At 31.5% G+C, this 13,862-nt stretch overlaps 1 protein-coding gene across 1 annotated transcript; it reads right to left on the bottom strand.

The window, feature by feature from the left end:
• On the bottom strand, positions 1-5,171 carry LOC105178321 (ABC transporter F family member 5). The gene is made up of 9 exons (XM_011101786.3): positions 4,019-5,171; positions 3,295-3,636; positions 2,572-2,712; positions 1,698-1,877; positions 1,416-1,571; positions 1,190-1,291; positions 969-1,097; positions 734-838; positions 1-289 (listed from the first exon to the last, which is right to left on the bottom strand). The coding sequence occupies exons 1-9, from the start codon at positions 4,922-4,924 to the stop codon at positions 194-196; spliced, it is 2,157 nt and encodes a 718-aa protein (XP_011100088.1). The 5' UTR covers positions 4,925-5,171; the 3' UTR covers positions 1-193.
• Between the last annotated feature and the right edge of the window lie 8,691 nt (positions 5,172-13,862).

Raw genomic sequence — 13,862 nt, 5'->3', positions numbered from 1 at the left:
TTTGCAGCAATATCAATGATAACATTGCTAAAACCCTTTGTATCCAATGTCATCAACCTCAAGAGTTTATATCCAGCTGATGTATCATTCTGATCATTTCTAACCAAGAAACCTACTCTATGCATTGTATAATATATATACACATGTAAACAAAGTGAGCATAAACCATTCAAGAACTTGTGAGGATGGTATTTTACTTCCATCTTTTAGCGTTCTTCAACCCTTTTGATTTCTGTTTAGCCGCTTGAAATGCCTGCATCTTCTGTTTCTTCCTAGCTTCCCTCTCCGCCTTGTCAAAAGAAACGACGAACGTTCTTGTCAGAACAGTTGCAGAGAAATAAACGGCGGTAATAGAATGTTTGGAGGAGCTTATAAGCTTTTCAAAAAATTCAAATAGCTCGAAAGACTTGCATAGTGCTTGGAGGCTTTTTTGGCAACGAAGTTTATATGGTCAAAAAATAAGATGTCAGAAGCTAATTCGCTCTTCTAGAAAGAGTAGAGGGTTACTAACTTATTGCTAAACTCTCAACGAACCCTTCAATTCTAAAATTGTTTTTAGTAACAAAAATATCGTTATTTCCATCGTATAAGCTTCGGATTTTATTTTATCAAAACAATTACGCATGGAAATGTTAAAGTCCAAAATATGTCATAAGATGTATGAAACTATAAGATATTTCAAATGAGCTCCGACAAAGTTTCTTCTAAGCCAGGTAAGTCAAGACTCGTTTACCTTGGACATCTTGGATTTAGCTTTTGCTTTAGGAGACTTTTCGTCGAGCTCCGCTTCCCTTTCCAGCTCCCTTTCTCTCGCCTCAAGATTCTTCTCTAGATAATACTGTGATCCGTGACAGATTATCACAATCAGAATTACAATAGATTTAAAATCAGGGTTTCCATGAGGGAGAAATTATGATGGTTTGTTTCTCTCTGATAAATATAAACAAAAGACCCGAATTAGGACTTACATTGTAATCTCCAGCGTAGTCCTGTAGAATCCCGTCTTTTACTTCCAAGACTCGGTTGACAATCTGCTTTATGAAGTATCTGTCGTGTGAGACGGTGATAACAGTGCCTTGGTACTCATTTATCGCCTCCTAATAGACAGAATTTGAAGATGTATTGGGTTGCAAAATTACTACATGTAAACAAGCTTTAGAAGCAGGGAAAAAATGGATCAAAACGGAACCTCCAGCATCTCTTTTGTGGGTATGTCCAAATGATTGGTCGGCTCGTCCAGAACAAGTAGAGTCGACGGTTTGACCATGAACTTGCAAAATGCAAGCCGAGCCTGCATCAGGAAAAAATGGTACTGTAGATCTATCATGGAGGAAAATAAATTCTTGAAACTAAGTGGAAACAGCTTCAGATTAGGCTTAAAGTGTGAAATAAGCGTGAAGATGCACCAGCATTACCTTCTCACCACCACTTAGAAATGAAACCTTCCGGTCGAGCACGTCAGCCTTGAAGTTACAACGGCCTAGTAAACCCTTTATGTCATCGAGTCTCCAGTCCTCTGCAACTTCAGCAACAGTTTCCAGAACGGTCTTATCCAAATCAAGAGCCTCAGCCTGTTGAAACAAACAGAAAATTTCCAATGAAACTAAAGAAAAGTGAAAAAATCATGCATAATGCACTTTCAAGCCAACATTAAAACCAAATTTGCATATAGCCAGGCAGGCGAAGCGATAGCGAACCTGATTCTGCTCAAAATAGTTTGGCAATACATTGTGATCCCCAAGCAGAACTTCTCCTCCATCTGGCGTCTCCATTCCCATAATCAGTTTAAGCAATGTACTTTTTCCACACCCATTTGGACCAAGAATGGCAATTTTCTCTCCCCTTTCAATCGTCAAATCCGCATTCTTAAACAGAACCTGGCCGCAATAAATATTCATAAAATGGTGCAAAAAGCAGGTGCTAGCCAGATAAATGGAACTCGAAATTCACTTCCTTTAGGCAGCCTGATGATGCTTCCCAAAGCATCAGACAAGCAGAGTTATATCAATATTTGATCACTACTAAATTAACTGATAAGATAGCACCAGAAAGAAAAACACTGGCAAACCCGAGCCCTTCTCAGGAACTCAAGAAAAAACAACACGAAAAAAGAAGTCCATTTCTAATGCACATCGGCTTTCCAATTCCTTTTTCATACCATTGATTTATTACATTCTGCCATGTAGCTGCATAAAAATTGGATAACTTGCAAAAGTAAATACAAAAAGTTACTATCTGTGTTATTATTAGTAGCAGATCTTTTTATTTTGAGTATAACACGTGGTCCATATCCATGAAGCTGAAGCATGCCAGCGAAGCAAATATGCATCAGTTTAGTCCTCCTGCTTGGGACGCAATTTTTCGTTGTTTGAGCAAAACCGTCTCGTCAAATGCATTCATTCACTCTATGCAGAAATAGATGTTTGCATTTTGGACAATACCAGAAAAAGCAGCAGCCAAGCCAATCACCACACTGTTATATTAATTTCTTACAGGATTTCGTAAAACAAGGCATTAATGAACAAAAGAATGATGTTTCAACTTTCATTATGCACGGAATACTTTGATTACCTCATCCTCATAACCAAACTCCAGACCTTTTACTGTCACAACTGATCGGCCGCTTCTTCCACGCTCCGGGAACCTGATCTTCATTTGCTTCCGGATGAAGGGTTTCTCAACTTGCTCCTCATCCTGGAGTTTCTCCAGCTTCTGTTGCCACAAGAGTTCTAAAAGGATTATGAAAAACTGGATACATAAATACATGAAAATACAAAGTTCTAATAGTATATTAACACCAGAATGGGAATAAAATAAGTGCTCCCCTGGAGCAGCATGTAGCACAGTGGCTCATGATATAGACATTAAGTTCCAAATATGTAGTTGGGTACCCCCGATAAACCCATTTTTGCTTCCAGAAACAGCAAAAAAACAGTGAAAAAGAGAGAAAGAAAATAAGGCAGGGAAAAAAGGGTCAAAGCTAAAATTGTTTACGAGCAGAATTACTTCATATTATTTTAAGGATCAAGGCCTCACAAGGACATTGATCAAGTATGCCTGCAGATGAAATTCTTTTTTTGTTTTAATTTCAGAAAGAAAACTACAGATGAAATTGTTTTTTTCTTTTAATTTCAGAAAGAAAACTATGTATCAAAAAGAGAGGATATACTAGTTGAGAGAACCAAAACACTGTTGAAAATAGAAAGGGGAAATTCCATTTCATATTTCAAGATAGTACTCTTCTTAAACCTTCACTATGATGATGAAATAACAGATCAACGTATCAATATAGACCTTTTCAGCGGTAGAAGCACGACCAGCATTTGCACCAGCACTTAACCTGCTTATAAGATCTCTTGTCTGTTCAATCTCCTTCTGTTGTTTCTCCCATGCAGCAAGTTGAGCTTCAATCCATGCCGCCTTTGCAATAACATATTCAGAGTAGTTTCCTTCATATGTCCTAGAAACACCCATATCAGTTTCTACAATTTTTGTACACAATTGATCGAGGAAAGCCCTGTCATGTGATATGATGACCATCGGTACATCTTGCTTATTCAGATAACCCTCGAGCCACTCAATCGTATCGAGATCAAGGTGATTTGTGGGTTCATCTAAAAGCAGCAAATCAGGATCCTGCAAAGTATCTCACAGGTGGTCAGCCAACATCATCCATTAAACCATGCCAAATAATCCTCATCCAGTAAAAATTCCTCTAGTACCTACATATGCAGTTTAAAATCTCCCCACAAACATCAAGACGCGGCCATAAACAAATATTTTTCTTATATCAATAGTTTCCATTGAGCAACAAATTTATTAGCATGTATCAAATCTAGTTTTCACTCAATCACTAGCATTATCATCATACTATAAAAGGAAAAAGCAGCTGCTGCACTCAATCAAATTCATACATAACTGCAATCATATTTTTGCTATCATTGAACCATCAAACACTCAAAGTCTAAAGACATACAAATACACAACTCAAACAATCATATCAACAATTCACTTATACCTGCAGCAGAATCTTTCCAAGCGACATCCTCATCTGCCACCCTCCACTAAATGATGCGACAAGCCTGTCCCCGTCCTCAGGTGCGAATCCGAGCTCAGGCATCAACTTACTGATCTTAACATCCACCTCATCCAAATCAACAGCTTGTGCCCTCCTCTGCAGCAAATCAAATTCATCCAACAACCTCCCCATCAGCTCCAAATCATCCACCGATTTCTCTATCGCTTTCTGCACCTTCTCCAGCCTCGCTGCAACCTCCATTTCCTCCTTAAACGCACTCAAGAACTCTTCTTTCACAGTCCTTGTCGACACAACCTCGAACTCTTGGCTCAAGAACGCAATCTTCATGTCATTCTTCGCCTTAATTACATTCCCTGAATCGGGTTCTTCTAAACCCGATATGATTCTCAACTGGGTTGTTTTCCCTGCACCATTAACACCCACTAACCCAACCTTTTCGCCTTTTTTCACTTCCCAATTTATGTTCTTCAAGATAGTAGCCCCTTTATAACTTTTGCTCACATTTTCTAACCTCACACCCGAAGAAATGCTAGATGCACCGGTCGAATTCTTGTTATTTCCCCGCCTATAGTTAATATCTGATTGGCCAGAACCATTATCAGAGAAAAGGGATTCTATATCTTCATCCTCTTCCTCAAGGGTCGTGGTGGATGTTTCGGTAGCAACGGCGTGCAATTTCGACCAAATTCGAGCTGGATGTTTCAAGAAAGTAGGATGCACCACTGGGGTCTTGAGCGATGAGGATGTAGCGATGGTGGTGGCAATGGATGTTAAGGAACGGTAGAGGGGGCGGCGGCCGGCAGCGAAGGAGTGGCAAACTGGGGTCGCGCCAGCGAGGAAGCTTGACCTTAGCTCCATGAATTGTGCTTTCAAGGCTAACTCCATTTTTCCTATTCTTCTTACAGTTTGATTCTTTTATGTATATGTCGGAAAGTGTGGACTGTATGAAATTTACGCCTGATATTGTCTTTTCCGTGCGTATGTGTGTGTTTGTGGGAGAGAGAGAGAGAGAGAGAGAGATGAGAGATGAGAGTTTCAAAGTCTCTGTCAGGGAAAATAACAGAGTGTGGAAGAGAAACTCTGCACCGGCAAAGTCTCTGCTCTCCGTCTCTCTTAGCAATAGAGATGCAAGAAAGATGAAGGGGAGTGAAGCAGAGACTCCCCTCAGGGGTATATTTGTCCTTTCATAATTAATACTAGAAAATTAAATTGATTTATCTATATGTGAAAAAGATTATCAAATAATGAGTTTGGTGTGACAAAAGCATAATTAATAGCTATCAAAAAATAAAATATTTTCAAAAATTTAAAATTATAATGATAAGTTTGCAATAAAATTAAATAGAACTTCATAGAGAATTTAATAATTAATTTAATTATCTTTTATCCAAATATTTTTATTATTACGGATGAACGATCACTCGTATGAAAGTAACAATAAGAAATAATATTTTAATTACAGTTGAATAATTATTTTTGCTTAAATTTTTTGAGTCACAATTACTTATATTTTTAATTGTTGTTTTATTAGAGGAAAAAAAAAATTGATCATATTTAGACTAAAATAAATAGAAGGGCACTATTTTAATTTTTGTTAATAAAAAAAGAGATCATCAAGAAACCATCTTTTGCAAAATTATGTGGAGGAGATGAACTGAAATCTAGATAGAGTGTCTTGTGGTGCATACACCATTCCACAAAATTGTGAGCAATAATGATTTACCCTCTATTTTTATGCCACGTGTACAAAATTTTGAAAAAAAAAACATAAATCTTTTGTATATTTATATTTGGTATAATTATATTAACACCCTTATAAAAATCACCGGTGGCAGCTAAAAAACAGAAGTAGTTTGTGTAATGATTTTAACGTTTTAAGAGGGTGTATGTGTAAATTTTTGAAAAATATGGGTGATTTTTGTAAATGATGTCTATTTTCTAATGAAAATATGTATAATTTTTTAAAAAATATGGGTGATTTCTGTAAATATACTGTAGATCAAGGGGAGAAAATATAATTATCCCTTTATACTTTTCATTTTAGGGAATGTTTTCACATTATAATTTGAATTTAGATTGTAATTTTAAGAAAATATTCAATTTTAGAAAAGTAAACCCTTTTTTCTCAAATGTTTCAAGAATAAAATTAAGTTTATTAAATTTGAGAGCAAATAAATATATTTAATAGATATTTCTCAAAGACCCTTTTTTATTAGTTTTTGTCACTAGGCAAAAGATGTGTGGTGTAGAAGAAAAAGTAGACTATTTAGGCATCAATTGTAGATATTTGTATGTCAAGACAATTAGATTTTTTTTTAATATTATTATTAAACACATTGTCATTTATTAATGGCTATTTCTCAATCAATTATTACCTTATAATATTAATCAAGAAAATGTCCAAATCAAAGAGTTTCTCTTTGAATGATAAAAAATATGTATATATATATAAATCAAGATAAATTATATTAAGAAGGTGTCTGGTCGAATTTATTTAAACATTTTATATGTTCATATATCTAATTAAAAAAAAGGGGGTAAAATACACTTTGCACCCTAAATGATTCTTAATGTAACGTTTGTTCCTTGAATTAACAAATGTAATACTTACCTATTTAGTTGGACAAAATGCCCCTCGGACCTTGGCAATTATATTACTTTTAATATATTTTAGTGCACATTAAATTATTATAAAATTATTTTCTAATTAATTTTTTTAGTAAATAAAGAATTTAAATTAAAAATAGAGTATAAATTAATATACATAATAGATACACAACAAATATAATATAACCAACAACTCATATATGCTATTTAAAAGAAATTAAAAAAATATATATGCTTAATCAAAAGTTTAATATATTTAGAAAATATATATATATCATATTTCTTAAAGAAAATATAATAGATGTGTAATTACTTATTTTTATCTAAAAGAAAAAATAGTTAATAACTTATTTTTATAACCAAATTAATAAAAACTTTTTATAAATTTGTTTTTGTGTAGTTATTGTACTCATTCATCACATAATTTTGAACCTGTAAAATATATTCTGCTGGGTACAAACCCTTCAGCAGAAACCCTAACTCAACTATTACAGAACAATGATAGGTTGTTCAAACCTTTAAATAATTATAGACCAATATTAGAAACAGATTTATAACAATATAAAGAATAGATTACATATCTAATAATATCAGTGTAAAATAAAAAGTAAAAAAGAATAAATAAGGCTCGGTGAGCCAGATCCATTAAAGGACAGCCCACGGTCACTAAAACCTGCAGTTAAACTCAAAGTTGCTCAAAACCCCATTGAAAAACTGGCCACACAGATCCTTTTTATAAAACCACAAAGGTTTCATCACAAACTTAAGGTTCACACAAAACTTTTAATTAGAACAGAAGGAGAAAGGAAGAAATGGTAGTTGTTCATTTATACAATAACCAAAAACCACACAAGAATATAGTGGTTCAGCATTGAAGAGAATGAAAGAGAGGTGGCGAAAGATAGTTTCCAAGGCCAAAGAAATCAGAGACATAATGAAAAAGGAGAGAAAACTAGATTGAAATAAGGTTGAAGAAACATGAAGAGGCGGAAATAAGAGTATGTTTGGGGTTTTAGGGATTAAGTATATTTTCAACCGGGTCAAAGCAGGTCAAGACAATGAGCCAACAAGAGTGGACTGAGCTAGCCAAAGTGGGCCGAGGACAAGAGGGGCTTGAGCCATCCGCGTGAGAATGAGAGAAGGGACTAATGGTTAATGGCCTACTATGGGTCATGGGCCATAATTCAATATAATCAAATTCGACTATTTAATTCATTGATTATATTTTACTTTATTATAATTAAAAGATATTTTTTAATTAAAAAAATTAATTAAACTTAAAATGTGAAATTATTTAAAAAGAAAAAAGAAATTCTTGAACTAAATATACATATATAATATAAGGGCAATATTATGCATAAATTTAATTTTAGAGGGTAAATGTTACATTTATTAGTTTAAGGGGTAAATATTACGTCAAAAATAATTAAGCGGCAAAGTCAAAAAAAAAAAAATAGAGCTTATAAGAGAGAAAAATGTATTTTTATGTCCCTAAAATCTACGAGTAAAATAAATTTGGTCCGTCATGTTCCACAAGTTACACATATAGTTCCTCATGTTGTAAATTTTGTACACATTCAAACTCTCTAGTTTTCAAGAATCCTTTATTAGTTTTCTACGGATATTTAATATTGTGAATATTATATGATTTGTATTTATATTATTTCAAACATATATATTAGAATATATAAAATATTAGTAGAATATATGAAGGGATTAAATAAATTAAATAAAGATTGAGAAGTTATAAAGTTGCATTGATAGAGAGTCACGACATTGTTGTCCTAAAATCATAATTGTCCTTTTATAGATATTAACGGCCGACTATGACTACAGAATAAAACTTCGTTACCTCTCAATAATGTCTCATTCCATTTGCACCATCATGAGGAGATTAAGAACCAAATCCTTTGTCGTATTGCAAAATACTAAAACACTTGTGGGAGATAAAAGTATTTCTGGAACTTATACGAAAACTTTAATTCAATTTACCAAACGAAAAGGATAGTAACCCTTTAAACAGTTTAAAAAATTTTGACCATTATAAAATATTACGTTGCCTAATTAAAATTCATAATATTAATTCGATTATGAATAAACCACATGAGCATATAAAATCTAACAGCCAAATTATTAAAACCTCATAAAATCATAATTAAATTATTATAATAATGGGCCAATAAATCTCAAATAACTACTAAATTAAGTTGAAATAAAGCATTGAAAATAATTCAATAGTTTAAGAAATTTGAAAGCTTATTTCCAACACTTAATGTGTAACTCATGAAACATTGGGGACTAAATTTGTTTTATTGACAAATTTGAGGGATGAAAAAGTATTTTTTTTAGCTTATCTTATTTTTAAAATAAGATTATGTTGATTATAATTTGTTACTAGTTAATCTTATAACTAATATGATAAGAACTTAAGGAATTAGTTAAATCTTAAAATAAGTTAAAAAAACTTAACTTCTTAACTTTTTTTTTTTTGAAGCGATAAACTATTATCAATTGAAATAACTTGATTATAATTATTCATGTCAAGTATCAGTAGCTAACAAAGACAATTAAAACAATTATAACCTAGTAAAAAATATCAGATAAATGAACTGTAAACAGTACTTACTATTGCAGTAAACAACACTCATTATGCAATAAAACAACATCTAATGCATTTAGCAAGATTTGGACTTATGATCATAAAGTCATGAAGCCTCAACATTATCAATTGAGCTAAGTCTCGTTGAAAAAAAACTTAACTCCTTACTTTAAAATGAAAAGAAAAAGATAAATTACATAACCCCCCCCCTCCCTCCGTTAAAAAAATTTAGCTAAAAACTCCCCCGTGTTAGCAATTTATCCAAAAAAAAAAAAAAAAAAGCGTCTATAGTCAAAATTTGAGGGATTACACATATGCTATTACTAATTTGCCCCTTTCACAATTATCATCTTCAATTATATATATTTGTTTGCATTTAGTTATGATCACATGGAGTATTATCTTTGTGTTGCTAAGAAAATTGAGTAAAGTTGGGCTTAAATTGAGTATTCTCATGCCATGTTTACTTTCTTGTATAAGGTCTGATATCTCAAGTAGTCTTCATTAGTAGCCTGTATACTAAATTTTTTTGTCAGCTCGATATAATGTGGACTGAACCGTAATAAAACCTCCATTTCAAGTGATTGTAATAAGGGCTTCAACGTGGGTGATTAGAAAATCACTAGGACAATACATTTTATAATTCTTCCTTTCTTCCACTTTTGCCATTGATTTTAACTGTTGTAATGTTCCTATTACCCTCCACTTTCAGCTAATTTACTGCATGCCCTGCCAGGTGCAATATCTGCACTTGACAAGTTGTGCTTTACATTTAACCCACTTTGTCTTCCCAAACTTATTCTGCAGCAAATCTAGGTGAAGTTTCTTTTTGGCCTCCATGTTTCTTCCTTCTTTCCCAATAATGATTCTTCCATACCTTTTTTTTTGTTTTTTTTTTCTAGAAATAACAAAATGTAGCTTAATTTATTTTTGACCTCCGCGTTCATCTTCGTCGTCACCCTGGAATGTATACGGTATTGTGAAACATTTTTTTTTCATTTTGCAGGCAAATGCCAATTGTTCACTATGATGCGACGCTGACAGAGTAATTCGCCTGGGATGTACATATTATCGACATCAAGGTCAGTTTCTTCAGACATAAACAAATTATCTTAACTCGTAATGGGGTGCTCGTCATATGAAGGCCAACAACAAATCGTGAATAACGTGCTTTGATGAAAATAATTTGAAATTAAAATATAAATATGAAAGTAATACTCTATGAGAATGATATGTTAAGAACTTGTGTTTTGAGATGGTTCTACTTACCTTTGATGAAACAAAAGGAGCGTACAATCAGGTAATTGGGAAAAAAAAAGTTCGGAGAAGTGGAGGAAGGCATCAGAGTGAAGTAAACCAACCCGAAACAATGGGAAAAAAAGGGGGAGATGAGTTGAGTTCATTAGGTGATGGGACATTCCAATTTATCTTACTTAATCCCATACGTTGAAGTAAACATGCCATTGGCCCATAAAACCCAAGACTCGAAGGGATTATGTGGGCCGGTCCGATGCATTTGGATACGACAAAGATCCAAACCAAATTAAATTAAATAACTCTTAATTATTCTTTTTTTATGTAATAATTTTCAATATTTATTTTTTTAAATATTATTAATGTCAAAATATGGCTACAAAATATTTTTTACATATAAATTATAATATAATGTTATTCCTATTACAAAATGGTTTTAGAATATTGTAAACGTATGCAGAAAATTGTATAAAATATAATAAATGTCATATACAAAGATTTACGTGGTTCAAAAAATTCTTTTACGTTGAATACTTCTGTTTTTTTTTAGTGAAAATTTTGTTTGGTAAGTAAATATTAATTAATGTGGACCTAAATCTGGCATGTAAATTTTTCTTGGATTCGAACTTACATAAAATCAAGACCATATTAAACTTCGATATAAGTTTCTTGATATCCGGATTTTGGTACAAATTGACCCAAATTCCATGCTCGATCATTTGATAGATCCAATGGAATTTACGTAACTTTTTCTGAGGAAAGAACTGATTATACCGTTCTTCAATGGAGTTTTACATGATTATAAGTAGAATATTTATAATTTAGAATATTATATTTGGTATTCATGATATTTATTTTTATCTAATAAATAAAGTTTTTTATTAGTCAAAATTTACGGAATTTATTGATATTAGTAATGAAAGACAGATTTATTCCCTTGTTAACTTATTACTAACTTATCGTAGGTCAAACAAATCTTTTATGATCAAACTATTTTAGTTTTATGCATTTAAACCTTTAAAAAATTACAAATACCCTTCTAATTTTAATGTCCGTCTAACAACGAACTTATTGCTTTAGCCTTCATTAGGTTTTCATTCATTTTTTTTTTGGATAAACTGATCAAAATACCCTTTTTCATTATGAATTATAAATTTATATATTTCTTAATTTTTCTTCAAAAATTTCATGGACTATATGTGTCCTATGGACTATTTACTTCACCCACTCTCTTTTTTTTTATATATATATATTTCTTCAAACACTTTTTTAAAATAAAAAAAAAATTCTGCAAGGTTACATCGGTATTTTTATCTTATCAATTCGGTGTTATATAATTATTTTTTATTTGATGGGATTATTTATAATTTTTTAAACAAGGAAAGAGCAAACGTACTTGTACCAAATTATAAAAAAATGTAGCTGTAATTTTACCCAATTTAATATTTCTTGTAAGTATAAAAAAATGTAATAAAAGTATAAAAAAAACATAGATATATGGTTTTTATTTGTCTAAAAGTAGGCATGTCTTGGGAGCAACCAAATTTGTCTTGGGACATGCAAATTTGTTAATATACTCTTTATTAATTCCTCTAATTCCAGTTCACAAAGCAACTATGGGATTGTCACAACATATTTAATTTAAAGGTATATATATATATATACATATATATATATATATGTGTGTGTGTGTGATTATATTATTTTTTCCTTTTTGAGGTCTAATAATTTTATTTTATTTCATGATTGATAAAAATGACAGAGAGCACATGATTGAGTTGACACAAAATAAAAAAAAAGAAATATATAATTTTAATTAATTAATCAACGGACAAAAACCATATATCTATTCCAAATATTATTCCCTCAATTATTAAAATAAAATGTTATGATTGTATTATTTATTATTTATTTTGTAAAGTCAAGAACATATAATTATTAGAGATTGGTACGACTTGGGCAAAGTATTTAACTTTACAGGTCATTAAACAATATCATGGAATTTGTTTGGAGTTGCTTGGAGAGGTGTGGTTGGCTTGGACTATTAAAAAAAAATATAATTTTTCATTATGAATAGTTATTATAGTTAAAAAAAGAAAAATATAATAAATATAAATTAATTATAGTTTTTCAACGATCTTTCGCCGTTATTTTTGCAAGTGTAATTAAAATATTAGTCATGGCCAAAATCATCCAAAAGGGTTGGGATGGTTTGGAGTGGGTTGAGTCGGGGATCAGGGTGGGGTGGTTGTTGGGTTTTGATGGTGACAAGGTGGGTCGAAGTTTCGACTGTAGCAGATTTGGGTTCAATTTTTTTCAAAACGAACTGGGACAAGACTCGAATTCGTCCTAAATGATTAGACTTGTTTGATTGAAAATTCATATTATATCTCATTTATAATGCATGGTCACAAATTTATAATTAGGTTACAATATTGTTGAATAAAAAAATAAAATATTGAGAAAAAGTAAATAAGGTAAAATAAAATCTAATGGGATGATTCTATTTATTTTAATTAATTTTGAAATACTTTAAATTTTACATTCCTTAAATTTATAAAATATACCACAAAAAAAAATTAATATGTTGAGTAGGTCTCAAACACATAGTAATTGATATCCCTATCATATCATTTTTTTTAACACATCAAATGACGTGTTCGATATGTGTTATAGTCTCCGGTGCAGTATCCATGTCCAACACATACGAAATAACGTTTTGAAATAATAATGTATTATAACATCTTGTATTACACTTGATATATATATATATATCATATATATAAAATCTATTATAAAATATACAGAAGTCGTAAATTTTATAAACAAATTGTATTTATACATTTAATAAAAAAAAAAGGAACTTATAATAAAAAAAATTAAAGTCATATTTAGGGTTGAAAAGTGAATATTAAATTTAACAAACTAAATCTGAACGAAAATTTTTGTTCAATAATTTTTTTAGCTTGGCCCGAACTTAATTTAAATTTCAAAATATTAAATTATTCAAACTTGATTTATATCTAAATTGATTAAAATTCATTTTAATTTAATTAAATTAATTATAAAATCAAATTCAAATACAATTATTCAAACTTGAGTCGACTCGACTCATCTGGTGCTATATTGACAATAAATTAAGGTAGCATAAGATAAGAGTTTGGGGTACACCAAATACCGTAGTGGGAAAAAAGACAGCAAGTGAGGCACAGACAGCTAAGCAATAAAAGCTTGGAAAAGGCAAAGTGCCAGTGGTGAAGCGAAATACCGTGTGAAACTCCAGTGGCACTTTCGTAATATATCCCTAACTCCAGCCCTTGTGTCATAAATGTCTTTCTATATATAACCAACGCAGACAACGGA

This window comes from Sesamum indicum, linkage group LG9 (genome assembly GCF_026168435.1).
Source record: "Sesamum indicum cultivar Baizhima isolate 11 linkage group LG9, ASM2616843v1, whole genome shotgun sequence".
Lineage (NCBI taxonomy): Eukaryota > Viridiplantae > Streptophyta > Magnoliopsida > Lamiales > Pedaliaceae > Sesamum > Sesamum indicum.
Note: the sequence above shows the minus strand (reverse complement) of the source record. Positions and strands in the feature narration are given on the sequence as shown.